Below are 19,286 nucleotides of genomic sequence, written 5' to 3' on the forward strand. Positions count from 1 at the left end.
CTTCTAGTCTATCTTTCCACTCTTCTAGTCTATCTTTCCACTTTACTAAACATTCTTTAAACACAGAATGCCTAGTTTTCTTATCTCGATATTCGAGAATCTTTTCAGGCTCATGTGGAAGAATAGGTGGTTCTACGAAATCAACTATTGCTTCTTTTCCAATGATGTTGTCATTGTTTCCCATCTTGCGTTTTAGTCTACTAACATGAAACACAAGATGCACTCTCGATCCTTCAGGTAAAGCTACCTTGTAAGCTACACTTCCAATCTTTTTTAAGTATTGTATAAGGACCACAATACCTTGGACTTAACTTTTTCACTTTTTCACTTTTTTAAGTTTCTGACTTCTCAGAAATTTTTACATAGACCAAATCACCTTTCTCAAAATTAATTGGTCTTCTTTTACCTTTCTCATAACTAATAGAACAATCCAACGCTCTTTTAACATTGCTTCTTGCAATGTTTAACATGTCTTGCATGTCTTTGAGAAAGTCTTTTACACTCTGCAATTCTCCTTTTTGTAACCCAACAGTTATGGTGCTCTAGGTTGAAATCCATACATTAGCATGAATGGACTAAAACCGGTAGCAGAGTGTTTAGCACTATTATAAGCAAGTTCTAATAATGGAAGATACTCATCTCGATTATTTTGCTTATGATTAACATATGCTTGAAGCATGTCTTCTAGGACTTGATTAACACTTTCTATCTTTCCATCGCTTTGTGAATGTTCGGACATATTCATACTAAGTTTGGTGTTAACTTTTTAACACTTCTTTCCAAAAATGGCTTGTAAACTTTGTATCTCGGTCGCTTACTTTATCTGCTCTGGCAATCCATACAATCTATATAGATGATGGATAAACATTCTAGCCAATTCTAGTGTTTTTACTTCTTTTCTAGTTGGTATAAATTGTACCAACTTAGTAAACCTATCTACTACTACCCACACTGAATCATGCCCTCTACTTGTACGGGGTAGTCCTACTATAAAATCCATAGAAATACTTTCCCACTTACCCTCGGGTATTTATAGTGGTTGTAATAATCCACCTACTTTACTTGGCACTTAGGACATTTTATAACATAATTATGGACGTCCTTCTTTAAACGTACCTAATAAAACTGTCTTTTAACAAGGGCATAGGTCTTAAAAATTCTCGGGTGCCCTGCACTTGGATTGTCATGACATTCTAGTAAAATATTCTCACGAATATTTTCTTCTTTGGGTACACAAATGCGACCTTTATATAACAAGTACCCATTATCGATGGATTTTTTTTTCCCAATGATCTTTTTCACTTATTGACCCTTCTTGAAGTGATTTCTTTAAACCACTATCTCTTTTCAGTGACACTCTTTCATCACTAACAGTTGCGTTTTCTTTACTCTCTATTTGAGAGTTATCTTTTTTAATGAAGTAATTCCAAACTACTTCATAGCAAGGCTCATTGGCACATTTTCCTTTTAAGTGAGCCAGCAACTCACTTTCTAGTTGAGTAAAACTCAACTCATTTATCATGGGTACTCGACTTAGAGCATCTGCCACGATATTAAATTTTCCTTTTCTATATCTCATTTGAAAATCACACTCTTGTAGGATTTCAGCCCATCTAGCCTTTTCTATATCTCATTTGAAAATCAAACTCTTGTAGGATTTCAGCCCATCTAGCCTTCCTACCTTTTAACTCATTTTGAGTACTTAACCATTTAAGACTTTTATGGTCAGATAATACTTCAAAATTGGCACCATATAAATAATGACAACACTTTTTAAGAGCATGCACAATTGCAAACAATTCTTTCTCATAAGTTGAATAGTTACTTTGAGCTTTGTTCAACTTTTTACTTTCAAATGCAATTGGCCTTCCCTTCTGCAATAATACTGCTCCTATAGCAAAATTACTTGCATCCGTTTTTTCCAATATAAATGGTTCATTTGGATCCACTATTTGCAAAATAGGAGCAGTAGCTATTACTACTTTTAATTTTTCAAAACTAGTTTGTTGATCACGAGTCCAACTAAATTGTTTTAAGAAAACACCCTTTCATCTTTTTTAAAGAAAACACCCTTTCTTTTTTTAGAGCCAAAATTTTATCCATGAGGCTTATATGAAAAATTCTCATCTTTTTCTTTACGATTACCATTACGCATGGTATCGTCAATTTTTTTCCCAAATCTTATAGCCTCATCTAAGTTTTTTTTGGCTCTTTGGAGCGAACTTCCTTCTTGTACTCCCTTTTTAGGCCTCTAATGAAGCCTCTTACTTTTTGAAAATTGTCTATGCCCTTAAGTTTTAAGACAATTTCTCTATAGCAAGCTATATATTGAGCGATATTTAAATTCTTTTGTTCCATAGAACAATTATCCCACTCCTCCCAATTTCGATCTTCTTCATTTTCAAGAAGAGATTCCTTTAAGAACAATTCCTTGAATGAATCCCCAGAATTGGGTACTTGCCTAGCTTCCGCTAAACTCATCCACCATTTATAAGCTTTGCCTTGTAAGGATAAGCTAGCTTCAATGGGGTGGTTATGATTAGACACATTTCTTAAAAGATGCAAATCTTGCCACTTTTGTAGAAAAATATGGACCGCATCTTTATTTCTCTCCTTCTCTTCTCCACTAAAAGTGGGTTCCTTTAAATCTTTGAATACCATACCCTGGTCTCTCTAATATGTTAATATGCTGTCTCATTTTCCAGAATTGTTCATTACCTCTTATAGGGAGATTCGAGGATTTAAAGGGCCAGATTTGAGGATTGAATTGAAAGAAGACGAGAACAAATGCAGGCCCTGAGAGAGGAAGTTGATAAGCTGTTGAGTGCAGGTTTCATTACACAAGTGGACACAACTGAGTGGGTAAGTCCTACGGTGGTGAGTCCAAAGAAGGATGGCAGGTGGCGTATATGTGTGGATTTCAAGCCTTTGAATGCTGCTACAAAGAAGGATTCTTACCCCCTACCTTTTTTGGATTTTGGGACCCTCTTCAACTATGGTTTCATTCAATCCTTTTTCTAGAGTCTCATCAATGTTATTTTTAGATATTTCTTTTCCTCCCAATCCTTCTTGGGACCCTCTTCAACTATGGTTTCATTCAATCCTTTTCTAGAGTCTCATCAATGTTATTTTTAGATATTTCTTTTCCTCCCAATCCTTCTCCTCCCATCAAGGAGCTAAGAAGTTTATTCTCTATATTATAGATTTTTTCTTTCATTTCCTTCATTTCTATATCCTCGTACTCATTAAGATATAAATTTTGCATATCTATTTCATTTGTTTTTGTAATCTCTCGTCCATATGGAAACAGGACATTGGGTTTTCCCTCTTCTCCCCATTTTCATGCTTTCCATCTTGAGAAGCTGTTTACTCTAACAATTAGCAAAATGGAAATTTTCTTACAATGCAAAAGATGGAACACAACGACCTTACTTGGTTGGGTAATTATGAATTGTCTCAAATGATGTGAAGAACAATTCCATTGATTCCTCCTTGTTAATATTTGCTTCAATGATTCTTCAAGGTTGTGATGTACTCCACTTGCTTCATGTAGAATCTCCAAAGTATGCCCAATTTATTAGGCAAAAGGTATGCTCAATCAATTAGGCAAGAGATATTCCTAATCTATTAGCGATAAGTATTTGTATGGAGAAGATTTGAGAAATATGAGGATTATGGAAATGAATAGAGAAGAGATTAAGGATTAGCTTATGGAAATGAATAGAGAGAAGAGATTAAGGAGTAGAGATTAGAGTTAGCAATGAGTAGCTCAATGGAAACATAAAAGAGATAGAACTTAGCTTTGATACCAATGTAATGCTCCTTGCATCAATAACTCGAGAACTTGTAAGACTAGAGCTTTGATTCTCCACCTAACCATATCCCAAATGGACCCTAAACACATGGTTATATAGGCCTAGGTAATGCATGACTTTCCAACTTCAGCCCTTTGACCTTTCAATAGTAGCTGGCATGGCCCTTTCACTATCCAATGCCTCCTCAACTCCCCCTAGAAGGGGGCGCCTACTTCTATGACCTTTGGGCTCCCTTATGCACCATCTACATCCCTTTTACATTGACCTTAATGCCTATTAACCATTGCTTTAGGTATTTCCAATTTGAAATCCCCTGAACCTTATTTATATGCAAACCTTTTACATATAAATAATATTTTCTAGTCTTACCTTATAATATTTCCTGTCAGTCTCATAATACCCCCTCTCTCTCTGGGTGATGAGAGTGATAAGGGCAATCGGGACGGTGATGAGGAGGGTGATGATGCATGGGATGAGGGTGATAAAGAGGCTCACGAGAGGACGCTGACAATGAGGAGGCAGATGAGCAGGGTATCAATGAGGAGAGTGATGATAAGAGTGATAGTGCAGAGAGCGATGATAAGGGTGAGCACAATGATGTGCACGAGGAGGATGAGGCAAATGTGGTGGGTGCTCATATCACCACCACAAGGCACTTCAGGCCTTGAATGATGAAAGCATCGACTATTTCTTCACTGATAACAATAACAAGTCCCCTCGAGCTTCAGCTTGGGTTCAACTTGTTGTTTGCATAGGGCAAGCTGGTTCCGTGGAGCCCGTGGAGACAAGGCATAAGGTGGGCCAATCAACAAAGCACTAGGCCAAGTGGAGTTGAGTATATGCACCTTACTTCTCCATGTACAGGCAAGGCACATTGTTCTGCCTAGGTTTATGTGCCCGGGTTTACCTGTTCACACGTGGAGTTTTGTTTGTTGTAGCTAGACGTGCCTCGCTCCATACTGTTTAAGGGCACAAGGACGCCTCCCATTGTGGCAGAGATTGACAAGGACGCCTCCCATTGTGGCAGAGATTGACAAGGCCCTGGTAAACAACTTGTTGGGGGGTGAGGCTAGCACTAAGGCAATGAACTTGTTTGTTTTATGCATGATGAAGTTTGTTTCATCGACTCACTGTGGTTTGGCGGGCCTATTTGGTCACAACCAAGAAAGAAGATGGTGCACAATGTCAGCATGTTGGGGAGACTCGATTTCATGTCATGTATGTTTGTATTCTTGCCGGTTTTGATCAGGTAAGGGCCCCTTTCTTCAAACTTGTACTATCTTTATATACTTTGTGTCACTTGTTCTTGGTTTGTGCTTTTATGCGCAAGGGGCATTGGTGTTTATTTGCATTTTGTATAACAACTCACATAAGAGGGTCCTGCGGTTTCCCAAGGTGAACCCTTGGGATACTCTTCTTTTACTCTCTCTGCCTTGCTGACCCAAAAGACTGCCTTCCAAAGGTGTACCGGTAAGTCTCCCCGCCATCCGTCTACACAAATGTGCCCAAGTTTATGTATCTACTCGGGTTTACATTTAACATGCCCAGTTCTGTTATGATACAGAGTGATGGAAAGCATGGCCAAGATGTGTTCAGAGCCATCATTTGTTGTTGCAGCTTTGTTGGCATCCCCATCAGCAGTAGGCTTTAAGTTCGTGACCATTAAGGGGCCCCAACAACCTAATGCTGTTGACTATGGCTTCTACACCATGATGTGTATGAAGCGTTTGGCAAAGGACGCCTTCACTCAGAGGATGCCTACGGGTTGGGTAAGCATTCATATTACAAATCCTTTTGTGGTGGCTTCTGTGTCCCTAAATCTTATTCTTCACTTGCCTTGCCTTGCTTTGCAGCTTGCTCGTGATTGGTTTTCAAATGATAATGTGGCGAGACTGCATGTAGATATCTGGGTTTGGTGTTTGAAAATGATGGAGCAGTAAGCCTTGCTGTTGTGTCCCAAAAATCGATCGCCTAGGTTTACATTTCACACGAATTCTCGTAGATGTGAACATAAACTTTTGCTGTGCTTTGTAATCATACTTTGTCTTGAAATACAAATCAAATTTTTTGCACCTTGGCCGGTCGAGCTCTTTGGCACATGATGTGTCATGTCACTTGAATTCTTGTTCCCTATTGTCATGTCCCCTTCAAGGTGTTTCATTTGGGTATGTTTCATGATGTGTTGTCTGGTATGCCTAGGTGTACACACATCTTCATGGTCTCTCCTTGGGTTTGGCAGGCACACAATAGAGAGAGCTGAGATGGGTGAGGGGAAAGTGATGGTTCAATCAGTCGATTGGACTGTGGAATCGGGCAATCAGATCACTCAGCTTTACTAATGATCAGATCACTTGGCTTTACTAGAAATCGCATAGTTGCATGTTGATGATTGGACTTAAGGCAATTAAAGCCATTAATCAGATGATTGAAGGTTTGATGACACCAATTAATGATTGGTCTTGTGATGATTGGACTATTCTAATGATTGGAGGACCTACAATTCATTTGGAATGATTGGCAATTGGAGGTGTAGAATCAATAATTTAAGAGGAGGATTGGCTGATTAGAGAGTCAGATCATGTGATTGGACCTTCCATTTGCAATGATCAGGCTCTTTTTTTCTTTTTTTCTTTTTAAGGTGCTTCTTCTTTGTGGATGGGTCCGAATAGTTAATTGGTGCCTAGATGCATATGTTCATTATGGTGGACACCCCTAGGTATGATTTGAATGCATGGAACATGCTGTGCAAGCTCACTTAGTGGGAGGCCATGGGCTTTTGATGGTGAGGTTCATGCTCCCTATATTTCAAAGATTTAGCCCTGTCACTCCTCCTAACTCATTTGAACTTGACTTCTATGTTTACTTCATCCTGTATATGTGACTCAACTCGACCCTTATGCTTAGCTTTCTAGCACAAGCGACTTGACTTCTAAAAAAAGGAATTATGCGTTGATGTACTAGTAACATGACTTCTTAAGGTATTACGATTGGATGTGTTTTGGAATTTTGTAACCTAACTCTTAACTCTTATGCCATTGGCACATTTTGGCCTTTGGGAACTTAACTCAGAGTTAAATGCTTACTTGTTGGTGGGCATTCCCATGTTGCTGTGCTTCAAGCAACAATGTCTTTAGCTTTGTTATCCGAGTTAAGGGTGTCCACATCATCTTGACAAGATTGGCTTCTACCTAAGTTAAGAATAAGGCTTTAGCTTCCTTGTGATGGGAAAATCCTTGCACTGTGTTCTTTAAAGGCTTTAATGGTGGGTAGTGGTGCTAGGATTTTGTATAAAGCTGAAGAAAAGGGTAGTGCTTGGATTTTCTTCAAGAGCTGTTCCTATCTATCTTAGCTTTCCCCTTCATCTTACCTTTTGGGCATTTAGAATCCATACCAACTTGTTATCAACTTTTGTTGGTAATTTAGGGATACTCTCCTTTTGAATCCACACTTGTTTTGGATTTTTGTTCCTGAGCTTTGACGGTTTAGTGGGCATGCTAGTCGACTTCCTTGGTGTCTTCAGTACCCACACTTGCTTCATCTGGTTCATTGGGACTTTATGAGAGGCTGAGGTAGCAGGATTGGAAATATTAGTCTTGTTAGCCTTTGGTGTCTCTTGCAGTGCCTCCTCAATTTTTGATGAAGCTTTTCGTCTTTTGATTGGGCTTTTGCCTCCCTGGAAATTTTGTTTTATGGGATGTGGAGAGGACTGATTGGATGAGACCCTAAGTTTATGGATAATTTCACTTACCAGCTCGATGGGATCTTATAGCTTTTCTTAAGGATTTTTTACAGGTTTATCATGATGCAATAACAAAGTCTTCTACAATAGCAGACACCTACACAAAAATCTTCATTCTCGAGACAAAGTAGCTACAAAATCTTGATCAAGAGAGCAAAAGGATAAGCAATGACTTCACAAGCTTCAAATTAAACATGTGTATTCAAAACTAGCTCTCATACATCTCTCTTTTACAATTCTATACTTCAATTGTTCCCTTGAAGAGCATAATTGCATTGCACTTGACTAGTTTGCCTTTCTCTTAGTAGCTTCCAAGATGAATATTAATGCTAGTATCTTTTCTTTTAAATCGCCCTAGTCTTACGATTATGTATCTAAAGATAAAGTATGCCAAGTACTCCATTTTACATTTATTAAACCATCTTTAGCTACATTCTAGCTCTTTAGGTAGTGTGTGAGAAAAAAAAGATGGTTGTTAAAGATGCCAAGTACTTCATTTTACATTTATTAAACCATATTTAGATACATTATAGCTCTCTAGGTAGCGTGTGAGTAAAAAAAGGTGGTTGTTACACTATAAAAAAGCACCAAAAAATTTTACAAAACAAAACAAAACAAAAAACATAACCAAGAAGATAGCCATCGCCATGTGGAATCTTAGAAGGTGTTTGGAAAACTAGCAATGGTACCATAAGACCGATGCCTTGATTTCTCATTGTGCTCATTGGTGTCCACATTTATTAATCATAGATTATCTTGATTATTTTGAGCCTCCCTAATCTAATCTCTCTCAATTATGTGCTTCAACCTACCAAGCATATCCCTAGCACCTTAGACTCTCAATAAGAAATATTGAAGGGCATAGAGTTTTGTTGCAGTCTTCTTATACAAGAAGGCCATGGTATATTTATCTTCTATACCAGGGTGCAATGACAATTGTAAGAAAGAAGGGTAAGCCAGATCTATTCATTAATATTCACTTGCAATCCAGAATGGCTTGAAATATTCAAAACATTGCTGCTCGGGCAAAGTGCATAGGATTGGTCAGCATGTGTGTTTTATCAAAAGCATAAGGATATGATGATGAGATCAAAGGATTGGTAAGCCGACGTATTTTATCAAAAGCACAAGAATATGATGATGAGAAGTATTGATCAGCCTGCGTGTTTTATCAAAAGCACAAGGATATGATGATGAGGTCAATTACAAAGGATAATTTATTTGGAAAAGTGATTGAGTATGTTTGTGTGATTGAGTTCTAAAAAAGAGGTTATCGCAATCGCACGTATTCTACTTATATGTGTTTAGTATTCTTACCACGTCATTCATATGCGGCAAGTAACTAATTTTATATTTTGTAGAATTTTGTGTTGCTCCATAAAAATATGTGGAACTTTGCTTGATTATATGGATATGGATCCACTCATCATCCTTCACCACACCAAACATGGTGTTATTATAATTTATGGTGCTTGGCATGTGACAACTTTATGTGTTGTACATTGGCCCATTTATTGGAGCAAATTCGGTTGAGTAAACCATAAAATATTAAGATTGTGGGCATTAATAATCACACTCAATGCTATTTTGTGTTTCCACCCTTAAGAAACATTCGAATATTATGCAATCACATGCGAGCTTGATCCTTAAGGGGTGGAGGTCCTTCAGTCTACGTGCCTACTTTCAAACAACAGGTGTATCAGGACTAACTCTACTTGAGAGTCATAGGCTTATGACAAGTAACATTGTTTACAAGGTGATTTTAGATACCTCCGAGTAATAATTTTAGGTATCTTGTTGAAGTTGTATGTTTTTTTTTTGTGCCTCTTTATATGTCTATGTATCTATCCTGTTAAGCATGCTACATGGCCTTGCCACATAGATATGTTAGAGTCAAGGTTAATATTCTCATATCTAATTTTTTTTCTATTTATTCATAGTTTTTTTGATACATGACATTATATAACTTAGTTTCTTTATAAAGCCACCTCTTTGGTGTGCACCCCTTCCTTCTTGACGTGTTGCATGCATTATTCTAGACAGCAATAACAATAGAGATGGGTACGTAAATTATAATAAATCATTACCTTTGCATGTTTCTTTACGTAACTTCTTAATTGCTACTTTGTTTTAGGATTCTAAGTATGGTGGAATTTTTTATGGTCAGAGTTGTGGATGAGGGTTTTGAGAGATATGGGATTACAATTCTCGATGAGGAGATGGGAGCATGTTTATATAGGAAAGAGTGAGCTTTTAACATTGTCCAATGACATGAGACATGCCGTGCATCTTTTGAGGGTTACAATGTACGAGAGGGTTGGGATCTATTTTTTGCATATAGGAGCTACTCATTTCGATACGAGTTCTTTATAGCACTTGGCATAGCTTTATCTGGGTCTTCCTATTGTCTCGTAAGGTTAACTATAATGGACTTTTATTACTGTTTTTAATAGTTCTATTAATAATTATCTCTTTTGTGTGTATGTCCATGAAAGAAAAAGGCACCCACTTTGCATGCTCAATGTAGTGGAGATGCATCACCATCCTACCATGTCGGGTGTCATGCATTTGCCCGTGGTCATGGCTTTAGGAAGCATAAGCTTCATTTTTCTATTTATAGCTAAATCAATCGATTGATTCTCACTTCTTTCACTATTTTGCTTTTTTGGATATTGATTGTGTTCATCGATACAAAGCAGGGATGTTCTTTGCATTTTCTTTCGATATCGTTTCTTATTCGATGATATCCTTATTCTATGTGCATGCGTTATAGATGATATCCTTATTCTATGTGCATGCGTGTGTGCTTCATGTGGGTCTGCCTGTGTTCTATGTGCATGTGTTATAGATGCATACACGTGTAGAGGGTACGAGTGTGTATTACATGAACGGGCATATATGTGCATAGAGACTTGCAGTTGGTACGACGACATGTATGTCTATTCTTTGTGTGTGTCTAAGAGGAGGCCAAAACCTTTCGAAAGCGGATCCAAGATTACTTTAACCCAATAATGTTTACACGCAAGAGCACTTTACAAGTAGGTGACCCGAGCGTTGCTTTGAGAGGCCAGGCCATAGAACTTAAAATCCTTTCCTAACCAATACAACCTAAAAGCTAAGCCATACAACCTAAAATCCTTTCCCAAGCAATACAATCTAAAATCCTTTCCCAAGCGTGAAAAATTATACCTTTATCTCAAATTTCAAAAAACCAAAATGGTCAGCTGGTTGGTACATACAGTTTAGGTGTAACATGGGTGCCCTTCTCTCTCCGCGCAATCTCAATCCTATTTCTGTGCTCTCACAGACAAAATGCATCAGCAGGAGCGGCCACTTCTCCCGCATTCTCAACGCCACCCTCTCCCTTCCTACAAGACGGAGAAGCGTCGCCACCGCAGCGACTGCATGCCAACAAGTGGAGCTCCAAGCACAGCAGGGGGCCTCCGCCTCGTGGCAGGCCACGGTGCAGAGTGGAAATGACAGGCTGGAGATCTGCAGGGTTGTGAACGGCATGTGGCAGACCAGCGGGGGGTGGGGCAGGATCGACCCACAGTCTGCCGTGGATGCGATGCTTCGCTATGTCGATGCGGGATTCTCCACCTTCGACATGGCCGATCACTGTACGTTTATCTGTTCAATTCCCAGGTAGTGCAAGTTTATCGCCTGGTGTGCTTTTAGAGGATGCCTCTTCCTGCTACTTTACACACGAGAAGTGGAGTCCATAATGAGGTAATAGGTATGTAAAGCTTCACATTGCAAATAGCGGCATGAGTCTTTTGATGGGCGGGGAAAGGGGCACATTAAAGTGAAGATGGGTGCCAGGAAGTCTTTCATTACTGTGCTGCATCAGTAGTAAACTGCTCTTAGGATCAGTTAACCCTGGACTAGCATCCTTTTGCAGCAGTCAATGTGCTGGTTGGAGATGGAGCCACCAATCTATATTAGAAACCTGCCAAGAAACCTTATATTAGACATTCGATAATTTCAACGTAGACCTGGATGGAGACACTGACCTCATGTTATGTTGCCCAACCATTGAATAAAACATTGATGTATCTCGACAAAAATTTGTGTGACCTGCACAGGTCCCCAGCCAGCAAAATGGGTAGAATCTGATTTCATCTAACTGCATCAGACATGTCCTTTTCTGTGTTCTCAACTTTTAAAGCCTTTTCTTCAAACATCATATCTTGTGCATATGTTTGTGTTGAAAGCTCTTCTTGATACACCTTATCTTGTACCTCTAACAGGACTGCCCCATCTCTTAGGATCGACTAACGAATGTCAAAGTGGAATCAAACTGCACTGCATACTGATTGTCATCAGTTTTGGAATAATTATCCACATTGTGAATCACCCTTGTAAGTGAGTAGAGTATTCATTGGACCCACTTGCCAAATTTTATTCCAATCATACCATCTCAGTTCAGTTCACTTCGGCATATTGTTTTCACAAGGCTTTTTGTGATGGTTTGCCTTGTGAGCTCCAACACGAGACACATTGAAGACTTGCGTCAGTTTCCAAATTTACCAATGACCAGAAGCTGCTCATAGTCAGCAGAACCTTGAGAAGCTGCTATAAAAGTTGTTTCTGTGGGGTTATCGGCTCCAGCTCAGAAGGGATGTTGCATCCATCAGTCCTCATATGCATATGTGCCATGGCTTTATGAGGATAAACATAGGCAGAGAAGGGTAGAAAGACCATTGCCAGCCCTTGCTTGCCAGGACAGGGGTATTGAGGTTAGGTTAGGGTTTGCACAGGGTAGATTTAGGTGGACACCTATCTGGGGTCAAGCAATGCCTGGAGGCATAGGCCTATGAGAATGACCACGTAGGGATCGAAGAGCAACAAAGACTGCTGGACACCTTTGGTTACAGTTGGATACGAGGGGATGCTTGCATTAGAGCAAAATCAGCAGAAAATTAGCGCAAGAAGGCCTTACACCCGGCACTGGTCTCAACGACAAAGATGGCCTTACATCCAGCACTCCTGAAGAAGTTAGCTCAGTAGGTATTAGCAGAGAAGGCTGAGCTGATGAATATGCTGGAGGGTCTGGTGTATCAAATGATGATACTGGTGCCTCTTTGAAATGTCTAGAGGTACCGTGGTCTTGTGCTATGGTATCCATCAAAGTGTGGCTTTCGGCTGCTCAGGTGGGTGACAAACGTATTGGGGTGAGTATGAGTCGGAATGTGGGACAGAGCTGGTGGATATAGAGAAAAGCCTACAGATGAACCGGATTAAAAGTGGAGCAAAGGCGCCCCAATGCTCCAAGTTTAGAACGAGGGGACATCATGTGCATCACATCCATGAGTGGCACGTGGACATGGATCTCAGCATCAACTGTCTCTTAGGAAAGATAAGGGGCAGAAAATGGTTTAATTTTGGGCAGTCTGATAGCCCAATAGGCGCCCACCAAAGGTGCCCAGGTGTGAGATGTCACCCTAGGGCACATGTGGCTCACCTGTAGTAGACAGGCAGCATAGTAGAGCAGCAGGTGCATGCATTAGGAGCAGTGGGGCAGTGCACGCAGGGCATTTGGACCATTGCAGGTGCCACATTGATCTCGCACAGCTTCCAAACTTACTGGTTTCGAGTTACTTGTTATGGATCCCGACAGCTTACAGATTTACTTCAAGGTCTAGAAGCAAGCGTGGAGGACATATTTGACCGTCTCCACAGGATAGAGTTGGCAACCCGTGTAGTTTTCCTGGTCAAGGGTGAGCCACAATCTCCTTACACTTAAACCATTAATACCATTAAACAAGATAGCATATGGCATAGCACAAAGCAAAGATAACACAACTGAACAAAGTAACAAAATGATGACGCCTTCACTAGGGCCGGAATGTACCGACCCCCCTACTACCTCCCTCTTTCCTCAATAATGTTTTATTATTCAGGAGTTTTTGAATGTACGCTTCATGGGCACCTTCGGCCAGATTTCCAATACAAATGAAGTGAAAACAGATACAAAAGGAGCGTTTCATCTGCCAAGGACAGTCTCGTGTAATCCAAACTCCTGTAGTTATATTTGGTATTGATGTGTGTGAATACACTAGGACCAGCCAGGGTACTTTTTCCCTCTTTAGGAGGTTTTTTCCCGTGCTAGTATACACCTATCTTGGGGTATCCTTATTATCTTTGTACAACACATTTATTATCTATCTATCATCTCATTGTGTGCTTCCTTGAGCTTCTCCATTGTGTGTGCGCTCATTTTTGCAACCTTGTTTCCAACATTTGGTATCAGAGCATACGCTCCCTGTCTCTGTGCTGGTGCCTACTCTTCACCCCAAGTCGCCTGTCTTCTTGAAACGGATCAAGGAGCTCTTCTGGGAATAGAAAGGGGACTTGGAAGTGTCTAGTAGTTTATATTGATATTTTTTAGTCAGATTTTCGCTTCGGGCGCGTTTTGGGGATTGTTCGTGCAGTTTTTCAGTTTTCTGCAGATATCTTCGGGGACCGGATTTGCACTATTCTTCATCGGATTCTTGAGTAGTATTGTGAGATCTACTACAGACGGGTATGCAGATACACGAGAAAGTATCAACAGACACACCACACCGGATTTTGTCTATGAGCTACACTTCAATGACATCGATCTCTACATCTTACGAGTAAAATTTCAACTTCACTCTGCATTTCTTTCATACACCTTGTAAGTCTCCATTGTCTGCAGCCTTATTAGGAGCCACCTTAGTTCCATCAAAGGAGCACTTAGTACTTGCAGGTTGCGTGATTACTTGCTTGGGTATTATATCAGAAATAGCAGACAATGATGGATTTCGGATGTTATTCGCTGAGGATAAGCTTGATGGAACCAACTATCCATTATGGTCCTATATGATGTGGCATGTATCGGTAGTCAAAGGGCTATGGAATGTTGTGGTTGGTACAGAGAAACGTCTTGGTTCCTCTGATGAACATGATGCAGAAGGCACATCTGCAGACACGGACTCAATTTCACATGGTGCATTACCACATGATAGCATACCTCCTATGCAGGAATAAACAAAGTGTGATGGTAGAAGCAAAACTTTGATATGTGTCCGACAACGGATTCAAGACACTAGGCACTAATGAACTGTCAGGATATACTTCATCAACACTGGCTAATTGTTCCTTAAAATCCTTGATTTTTGTAAGTAAATTGTCGATGGAGTCTCTCTCATTCATATGCTTTGACTCTAATTGCTTGCGTAGATAAGCAACACGTGCTTCATTACATATTTGGTACAATGACACAAGTGCATCCCAAGCATGTTTAGGAGTCTTGCATGACCGAATGTAAGGAATGATACTCCTCTTGAGTGACAAAGCAAGCAACACATGTGCTTGCACATCTCTTCCCTCCGACTCACGATGAACGACAATCCAAATGCCTTGAAGTTTGAGGAGTTGGTTTCTGTGCTTTTGTTGCAAGAAGAGCTATCTAGGCAAAACAGATTTGCTATGCGTACAAGAGATCAGGCTTTTGCTACCAGTCAACAAAGAGTCAAAGGTAAATCCTTTCCTCAGGGTAGTTACAAGCCAAAATCAGAGTCATCAGACAAGCCTACAGACAAGGAAGGCGACGAGCCAAAGAAGAAGGGCAAATGCAACTCTATTGTAGGAAACTTGGATACTACATTAATGAGTGTAGGAAGCGGCTGGAGAAGGAGAAAAAGAAAGACTCAGGTATGGTTGTAGTTGATACGTCAACATCTACTGTAAAAAACAAAGAATCTGCAAACTACGCACATGATGATTGGGCTTTCATTGTGCAATGTAGTTTTGACCCTTCGTATAAGGATGAATGCATGGCTGTTACAGATGTACACGTTTGGTGTTTGGAGAGTGATATTAGTAAGCACATTACTTCTCATCGTAGTTTGTTCTCATCACTTGAATCTGCTCCATATAGAGAATCACTGTTACATGTGTAAACAACTCTTCTGTAAAAGGAGTTGGTAAAATTGTTCTCGCTGTTGCAAATGTGGAACAACCACGCTCTCAGATGTATTATATGTACTAGCGATTAAGAACTTATGTGTCTGCCATTACTAAGGCTTGCGTAGTGGTTCAGTTTGTGGATGATAGATGTATCGTTTATGATTGCAGCGATGGCAATACAACTGTTGCTTTTGGTACTTTATCTCATGGCTTTTATAGGCTAGATGCATATGAAAGACAAAAGTATGCTGTATGTACAGTCTTTACCACAAAGGCAATGGGTGATGCTAAGTTGTGACATGCATGCTTTGGTCATTGAAACTTTGGCAGTTTGCTATGTTTATAAGCATTACATGGTGTCTGAGCTTCCACATCTTGAAGCCTCTATTAAACATGTTTGTTAGAGCTGTATTCTTGGAAAAACGCAGTGGGCATTATTTTCCAAATATGGTTCAACTAGAGCTTTCCAGAAATTGCTGCTTATACACAGTGATGTATGTGGTCCTATGAGGACACCATCTATTGGGAGCTACCTCTATTTTGTTCACATTTATTGATGATTATTTCATACATACTTGGGTATATCCATTTAAACAGAAATTTGAGGTTTTTATGTGCTTTAAGTACTTTGTTGCTATGGTTGAAAATGTTTATGTAACTATTTGGACCTCCTAGCTCTATTTCTCATGATGAAACCAATGCCCGAACACTAGACATGTGAAAGAAGACATGGGGACAGGGTCCATAAAGTTTGATTAAGAAAAAGCACCAGTTTTGGTCAAAAAACAAGAAAAAGCAAAAAGTCAAACTAGATTGATTGTGAGCCAAGGGCACCTTTGGAAAGAGGAGACTCAGTCGGACCAAAAAGCTAAAAGCCACTTTTTCAAAGCAGCTCTAGGGCCAAAAAGCAAGGCCTTGAAGCTAGAAAAGCAAAACAAGAACTTTTGACTAAAGTTAAGTAATATTTTACTATTAAAAAGACCAAAAGCAAAGTAAAAGGAAAAAGCATCATTTTTGGGCAAAAAGCAAGGCTTCCCCAAGTATAAAAGAAGCATGAGCCTCTCTTTTGAGCATCAAGTTGAAGAAGAACCTCTTCATTGCGTTGCCATCTTCGTTGAAGCGTGGAGATCATCTTCTCCATTATCGTCTACTTATCATGAACTAAATCATGGAATTTTTCATCGCTGCTCGTTGATTCAGAGTGTCTCCATCAATTGCCGTGCCACATCATCACCTATCCGTATGACTATATGGATCCGTACAGAATTGTACGGACATGTACGGATTGAAATTTTAGAAACCCTAAAATTGCTCCAAAAATCCTAAAAATTATTTTTGGGATATTTTTTATCGCTTGAAAATCATTAAAATAGGTTTTATATCAATTTTCTTGTCAGAAAGAGCTTTTCCATGGTTTTCTTCATCGACAAGGCTGTAGGAGTTGTGGAGATTACTCATGGAAACTTGGACTTGGATTTGGATCTGGACTTGGACATGGATTTGGACTTGGACTTGGACTTAGATTTAGATTCATTGGATTCATTGGATTTAGATTTGGATATTAGATCTGGTACTAGCCTGGTGAGAGAGACTTGTGGGTCATCCTCGTGGTGTGCTCGGCATTAGAAATCTCGTGCCTAGACATTGACATCGACTTGGATATTCACATCGGCATATCTGTTTGATTTGTATTCATTGATTGTATTGATCCTGGCCAACGTGCCTGTGGATTGTTCTTGAATAAATTCCTGAAAGGGAGCGGGGTCTGTTCCCCGCTCGGTATGGTGTATTGTGCAAGATCCCTATTCCATTTTCTCTCTCCCCTCTCTCTCTATATCTTTATCTCTTCGAAATGTGGTTGAGTTTGTCACGGCATGCCCCGCTGGGCTTACAGTGGTATTAGAGCAGGATTTCTCTTGAAGAAACTTTCTTGGGATGACAGAGCCATGTCGAGAGTAGAGGGAGACCAAGGGCCTAATGAAGGGAAAAACTATGAGGCCAATACATGACTTCAGGATGGGAACTAGGATCATCAGAAGAGTATCATGACTTTGAGTAGTTTAGGCGATTTCTCAGAGACGAAGAAGTCCTTGCTTGGAGAACCAAGAGGGAATAGGAACAAAGAAGGGGTCGAATGTTTGAAGATTTCATGAAGCATCGAGCCACTGAAGCCGAAGGTGTTGAAGCTGCTAAAGCTTATCTTTGTGCCAAAGGAGTCACCATCGCAGAAGGATCTACAGTTACCCGTTCCATTTCTCGTGAAGAAAACGAGGAGGCCATTTCTAGGCCCGTTATCTTAGATGCAGCCTCTTTAGGACAAGCAAGAGAAAGGAAGGTAAAGGAGTCTTCATGATCTAGCAAAGTGGGCTTCAAGCCGGGAGAGAAGAGCGTCAAGATCGATGCTTACTGTGGAAAGAAGGGACATATGGCTGCAAGTTGTCACGAGAAGCCAAAGCAAGACGCTAGAGAGATCGGAAGACCATCAAATTGACATCATCAAGAAGATTGCAGTGGATGCTAGTCCATTACATGTTTCGACAAAGAAAGAGGTGGAATCTAAAACAAAACCCTTTTGAAGCATTGAGACTTTATGTTAGCAAAGGACCGATGTTGGTTATTCTAGACCTTTTTGTGGTTGAACATGATGAGATTGCATTGGAGCAGTCTTGAACCAAGTAGGCCATGTTGTGGCCTATGAATGTCAAAAACAAGGAAGCATATACATTATCTCGGAGACCCCTTAGCTATGTGGTTTCTATGGGTTACTATATGGATTTTATTTTGATGAAGGATCCTTATGCTACCAAAGAGGATTCCAAAGATCTTTTGGAAGAGATTGCAGAATGAAGATTTGTTTATGTTATCAAAAAGGATTTTCTTATGATGCAAACTCATTTATGTGAGACAAAGGATTTTGAGGCCAAGAGTGACTACAACTCAAGTTTGGGAGAAGCTACTTCTATTGGCCTAGCAGAAAGAACATTAAGCTATATGCTCGAGAATGTTTTGTCAGAAGGTCGACAAGAGAGCAGGATTAGTGCACCCATTGAATGTTCTATGGGAGAATATTGTTATGGATTTTATCTTTAGATTGCCAAAGTCAGGGAATGATGGTATATGGACCTCTTCAGGAAACCAAGAAGATCAACCATGTATGTTATCGGTTGGACCTTTCAGATCATTGGAGGATATATAATGTCTTTCATGACAGTATATGGAAACCATGTACAAGAGGAGCCTGTATTGAAGGATCCACCAAGGGTGGAAGAGCCGGAACAGATCGAGTTTCATTCTGTGAGGAAAAGAGGAAAGACAGTGGTCAGAAAGTTTCTCTTGGAATTCGAGAATTATTCGCTATTGGATGTGAAATGGATGCCAGAGAAGTATTTCAAGGACTATCCAAATATACTTAGAGTTTATGAGGAAGTGGTTGGTTTAGATATATTTGAAGTACAGGTATATCGATGTCTTGTGATCAAGACAGATTCAAGAGGGAGGGATTATACCTCTAGCCCTCTTCATTGTATATATATTGGACTGAAATTGATCATTATTTTGCTTATAATGGTTATTTGGACATGCTCTAGTTTGGGAGGCAATGATGCCCGAAAGCCCAAGGAGCAGATTTGTATATGCGAGGCAACGATGCCTGAACGAGATTTGTATATGGGATGCAACAATGCCAGATGACCCATTGGACGGCAACGATCCTAGATATATTGGACTTTGCAGTCGGGCGGTCATTGCGACTAGATGACCTAGATGACTGCTTTGGACTTTGCAAACGGGCGGTCATT

The 19,286-nt window shown here is 40.0% G+C and overlaps 1 protein-coding gene across 1 annotated transcript in view; it reads left to right on the plus strand.

Moving 5' to 3' along the window:
* The first annotated feature begins 10,749 nt into the window (after nucleotides 1-10,749).
* Nucleotides 10,750-19,286, plus strand: part of LOC147626591 (putative oxidoreductase At1g06690, chloroplastic) — a 67,255-nt gene continuing 58,718 nt past the window's right edge. The window contains exon 1 of the mRNA XM_086816650.1: nucleotides 10,750-11,174. Within this exon, the coding sequence (XP_086672776.1) occupies nucleotides 10,808-11,174 (367 nt within the window). The 5' untranslated portion in view covers nucleotides 10,750-10,807. The remainder of the gene's footprint in view (nucleotides 11,175-19,286) is intronic.

This window comes from Cibotium barometz, chromosome 22 (genome assembly GCF_041138505.1).
Source record: "Cibotium barometz isolate CiBa-2024 chromosome 22, ASM4113850v1, whole genome shotgun sequence".
In the NCBI taxonomy this organism is placed as follows: domain Eukaryota; kingdom Viridiplantae; phylum Streptophyta; class Polypodiopsida; order Cyatheales; family Cibotiaceae; genus Cibotium; species Cibotium barometz.